Consider the following 5,538-nt stretch of genomic DNA (forward strand, 5'->3'; position numbering starts at 1 on the left):
CAAATTTACCTTTAAAAAATAATCACGTGCCTTGCACGTGATGGATTCCTGCTAAAAAATGATCGAAAACCTAGTTAGGGACTAATTTTGACCGATGTGAATATGTAAGAAACATAAAATTACACTTTTAAAAATAAAGGGCGAAAAAAATCATTTTACAAAATATAAGGGACTTTTTGAACAATTTTTGCTATAATTAACATATAAGACCTTCGGCACTCATTAGCGAAATCCTTTAAAATTGAGACGCTCGTTAGCCAAATCATTTGAAATTTTACCACAAATAATTAATTTTCCGATAAAAGTCCGAAACAAATTATGTTCTAATATAAATAACATAACTACAGGTCGCTTACCCAAAAATAAAGGAAAAAAAAAGAAAAGAAAGGGGTGTTTTACAAGGAACTACAATTAACATTTTACGAGAACCAGGAGGCCCAAAAATTCTAGCATTTATAATATACAAAAAAAGAAAAAGAAAAAAGAAGATGACCATGGTTCTTGATATTGTTCTATTTCCACACAGCTCTGGGACAACGAGGAGCAGTTGGAAGTGATTAACACGGGCTAGAGGAAGGAGAATCCAACGATATATAGTATTGAGAATCATCATCCCAGAATCATCTATAGCATCCCTGATCCAAGAAATCACCGTTTCCGGCAGGACGGTAGGGTAATGCCACCACAAGCAGCAGCAATTATTATGTACAGCAGTATTACGATCAAGCACGTCAACAAAGCCCTGCATAAATGTTATAGGTTCCTATCCCTCAGTTCAAAGAACCAGATTGCTTTAAACCTATGAGAAAATTTGACGGAATGCTCCGTTGCTGAGAACATACAGGTAAAGAAACTATAAACTAAAGAAAGAGAGAAGCAAAAGAAAAAAAATCATCGATAATAAATCTAAAAGGCTGTCGAAAATTCCCAACTTTATGATGAAGCCAACAAAGAAAAAGACATTTTCCAGTTGCAGTAAACGAGCAGCAGCTAAGGAAAAGAAGACGCTAGGATGCGTAGATAAGATTAGTTGTTCAATAGTTTTTTGCCAGCAATTATTCTGGCTATTTTTAAGATTTTGAAACAAGAATGCTCCCCTTGGTTTCAGTTTTCTACTGGTCATTTTTCTCATAACCACGAGTCAATTAACAATATCTAATTTACTCTATAACCTAAATTCAACTAAAGTTGTCATTCATGCAAAAGCAAAAACTGAATGATAACTTGCTGAGCATGCTGTTGAACTGAATTGATTAAGAATGCCACAATTAACTTCAAGCTAAAGTCTACATTGAATAAATTATCATCCAACATGAGTCGAAGTTACTTTTTCCCTTCTAATTGTAGAACGAGGCTACGATACTCACAGGAGTTTGGCATTCTTCATCCAAAGAGCTCGACGAAGACGCTTTGACTGTTTCCTGAAGTGAAATGCACTATCTTGCATTGTTGCTGTTTTATCAACAAGAAGTTCAATGCGGTCACCTCTTTCAAGTATCTTCTCAATGTTATCCACCATTATTGTGCGTATCTAGAGATCAGGTTAAAGATCAAACAAGAATATTACCTAAAAGAAAAAAAGACTGTGCAAAGTAAGAGAATAATGCTCAATGACAGTTACAACCAGCAGACAGAAAACTGTCACAAGTTCCTATTTCACTCAATAGATAGTAAGCCAATCATCACCAATCAACTTTTATCTCTAAATTCTCATCTCCTATACAACTAACCTATGCACATGCACGCACAAATTTTCATCAAGGAAACAGTAAATTTCCAAGTTACGCTTGGAAGTTTTCTAGACAATGATATCACAGATCTATTTGGGCTTGCTTAAAAGGTCATAAAAGTCATAAAACACATGGAGCTTTTGTCCCATGCTCTAGCATTTCCACCTCACACTATGTGGTAAAACGCCTCGCTGCAAACCTTCTCCTTGCCAATTAGATCACTCAAAACTACAACTCTTGTCATTATATTTCTCTTGAGCTTGTTTCAACTCAAAAACTTGCCCGCCACAAATTACATTGGCTATATCAAGGGATTGAAAAGTAGCTATTTGATAAACTTGTAGAAGCATGTTTTAAGGGCGAAAGCGAATACTAATACTGTGACTCTTCCTCAAAATATAAAAGCAAAAACGACAAAAAAAGGTGGAGATGGAGGGACCCAAAAGGAGGGGGTAGGACCTTTTTAGATACTACAAGAATACTTATCCTCAAACCAATTCTGTGCGTAAAACTTAAAAAATTGACCACAGAATACATAGTTATTACTTCGAGACAAATTTAAGGTATTCTAGCCGGGAACTAATATTTATGCTCCAAAAAAGTCCTTATTGGCGCTCCACTGTCTTTTCAATAAATGTGAACAGACAAAACTGCCAACCGCAGATATCTATCATATTAGGTAAGTTGTCGGATTTATTAGGAAAGTTCCTAAAAGTTCTAAAGTTCTACAACTAGTTAAATTTTCTATTTAGAATATGGAATTACGAGTTTTAGGAAGCTTTATGGTGTACAAATAGTTATGTTATTCTAGGTACAGAGAATTTGATGAATGAAGATTGAGATTTTGTTTTATTAGTTGCTCTGTTCTTCCCCTTAAATTATTTTCCTCCTCCCATCTTTTCTTACCACATTACTGTTCATGGGTACTTTTCACGGCCCCTAAACAGGCCACGATCCCCTCATTCTTCTGCTAGTGCTAGTAAGGCAAGATCTTACTTGTCCTTGCATCAATTTAAAGTCTGAATCTCAATATGAGTCTGTCGGGACATGTTACTAGAAGCATCAGCATCCACAGTATGCCCTATCCAAATCAACAGCTCCAATCAACTCAAAGCTTTAAATTAATGAAGACAGAAAGCAAATTTGCAGCACTTCACTGGGAGACTCTTGAATATTCCCCCCATTCCATGATTGAGAAGTGAATACAAAAAGACAAGACCTTTTGCAAAGTAACATGCATGTTGCCCGATACATCCAAAAGAGATGGAGAAGTAAATGCAAACAGCAAACAAGAAAATGCGATTGTCTTGTTCTCTCTTGTACATTTCCTTAAAGTGTTTCCTAATGTCTAAATGAGTACTCCTGATGAACAGCTAGAAACAAGAATAACAGACCTTTTATTAAAAGTAATTAGATTTAAACTTAGGCAACTTATTGCTACATGTCCAACACAGGATGGAAAACCAACATCCAAATCACCAAATAAAACATGCACTCCAAAAATGACAAAACAGCTTTTTATATAATTTCTGTTTTCATATTACCCCATGTAAGGTAAAAGAAAAATACTTGCCTCACTAACTTCACCCCTAACACGGTGGAGGGTATCAGCACTAGGATTACTTGAGAAAAACTCCATTTGTTGATGCAAGACTCTTGAGAATTCATCATTCATAGCATAAGCAGGTGCATAAGGTGCCACTTTGCCATAGTTCTTCATGAATCTCATATGTATATCCTCTAAGTATGAGAATGGTATCCTTCCTGGGTCAAATATGCATTAAAATTTCAAATCAGAACTTAGAAAACTTTACATAGCCTACACATAGTACCAATGTAGAAGTGTGATTTAGCAGAAAAAAAGTAAGCAAAAATGAGGAAATGATACCTAGAGACACTAACTTAAATAGCGTGTAGGCATTAAGAATTCAAGATATGCAACATTAACTAGAAAGGAAAATTATGCTTTTAGAAGCTTTATATAAAAGCAAAATAGCGTAATGTAGGCATTAAGAATTCAAGATATACAACATTAACTAGAAAGGAAAATTATGCTTTTAGAAGCTTTAAATAAAAGCAAAATCACATATATTTGTGTCCACACAAAGCATGGCGATGACTAAGCTTTCCGTCCATATTTTCACCACCTCCTCGACCCAATGATCCATTCTTTTTTTTTTTAATAGTATAACATACACAAAGGGCTTAATCCGAAAGGACCCCAGAAAGCTAAAGTCTTTTCTTTTTCACACCTCATACTATCAGGAAGTCTCAAAATGCAAGTTTCAAGCTCGATCAAGATATTGCACTTTAATCACGAGTACGCATTTAATCTGAAACTTCCAAATATTGAAAACCCCACCTCAGCAGCACTTAATCGACCCTCAGAACATATCACACAAGAAGCAGTCTGTGCACAAAAGATAAATATCTATGGCCTAATCTATACATAATCATCATCCAATCCTACAAAAAGAAAATTAGCTGCTGCTAAATGTTGTACATATAAAAAAAAATCCCACCTTTTTCAATAAACAAAAAGAAATGACTCCAGAATTTCCAATTTAATTTTGCAACTCCGTCAACAAATAATACCTCTATCATCAATATCCTACTGAAAACAATAGTTATCCAGTCAAAAAAGAAAACGAGAATTTATGAATTTAAGACCTTAATCCAGGAAAAATGAATTTCTTATTAAAGAAAAAAGTCAAACCCTCAGAAACTACACAGAAAAGGGAACTTTATAAACATACTTCCGAAGGTATCATTAGCCATACAGAGAAAAGTCAGGCCATCAGATTTGAGAATATGGAAAATATATCGATCCTGAGAGAAGCAGAGTCTCGACTCGGCCTCCAACGGCAGCTTCTCCAATATCCGCCGCACAACTGCTCCGGCGTTCCCCGTGACAGCGCTGAACTCCGCGAGCACGGTAGTCCCCCGAGCCACCACCGCATAGACTATCGCCATCAAAGTAGCCCGTCCTCGTTACCTACTACTCAATAAACGTATATGTAAACTTAAGTATATGTATCTATATGGTATAATTTACATACATATACATGGAAATTGAGGTTTGATTAGGGTTTTGAATTTGGGTTTGAGGAAGTTAGTTGGGACAGTGAAGATCGGGGGATGGTGTCCACCGGCTGCTGTAAGTCCACGCCTCCACGGGCTAGTCAGTGTTCTATTTCTACTACATCCAATAATTTATTATTTTTGGAATTCACTTGATACGTTCCTCACAAAGAAAAAAAAAAAATTCACTTGATACGCTTTGTTGTGGCCGGTTTTTATTTGGAAAATTGGGATTCGTGTCTTAACTTCGAAGTTCGAACAAATGGTGTCAATTGGGATCTACGAGCTGGATTTTAACAAACCTAATTTCAATTCAAAAAACACTAGGGCTTTATTGGAATTCATGTCTTAATTTGGAATTAAGAGTGTCAATCGGGCTCTATGAATTGGGTTTTGAGAAGCCTAATCTCAGTTAAAAAATAAATGAAACTTTTGAGTTTTCGAGTTCGGGGCTAGGTTAGAATAGTCAAACTCGACTCATCATTTAATATGAGTTTCGGTCTTATATTATTTTCGACTCAAACTCATAATTAACTATATAATTATATATAATATATTAATATTTATAAATTTGTATATAATTTATTAATATTTTAATCTTATAATATGTGTAATTATATATATATCATTTAATATGCAATTATATATATTGTATTTTTAATTATACATATGAGCAGGTTAGGCCTTAATCAGGCTTGAACATAATGATGCCCAAACTCGACCCATA

At 35.1% G+C, this 5,538-nt stretch overlaps 1 protein-coding gene across 1 annotated transcript; it reads right to left on the minus strand.

Moving 5' to 3' along the window:
* Nucleotides 1–363: 363 nt before the first annotated feature.
* On the minus strand, nt 364–4,992 carry LOC113782372 (vesicle-associated membrane protein 714). The gene is made up of 4 exons (XM_027328267.1): nt 4,487–4,992; nt 3,304–3,494; nt 1,368–1,531; nt 364–742 (listed from the first exon to the last, which is right to left on the minus strand). The coding sequence occupies exons 1-4, from the start codon at nt 4,701–4,703 to the stop codon at nt 649–651; spliced, it is 666 nt and encodes a 221-aa protein (XP_027184068.1). The 5' UTR covers nt 4,704–4,992; the 3' UTR covers nt 364–648.
* Between the last annotated feature and the right edge of the window lie 546 nt (nt 4,993–5,538).

Source organism: Coffea eugenioides, chromosome 1, assembly GCF_003713205.1.
Source record: "Coffea eugenioides isolate CCC68of chromosome 1, Ceug_1.0, whole genome shotgun sequence".
Lineage (NCBI taxonomy): Eukaryota > Viridiplantae > Streptophyta > Magnoliopsida > Gentianales > Rubiaceae > Coffea > Coffea eugenioides.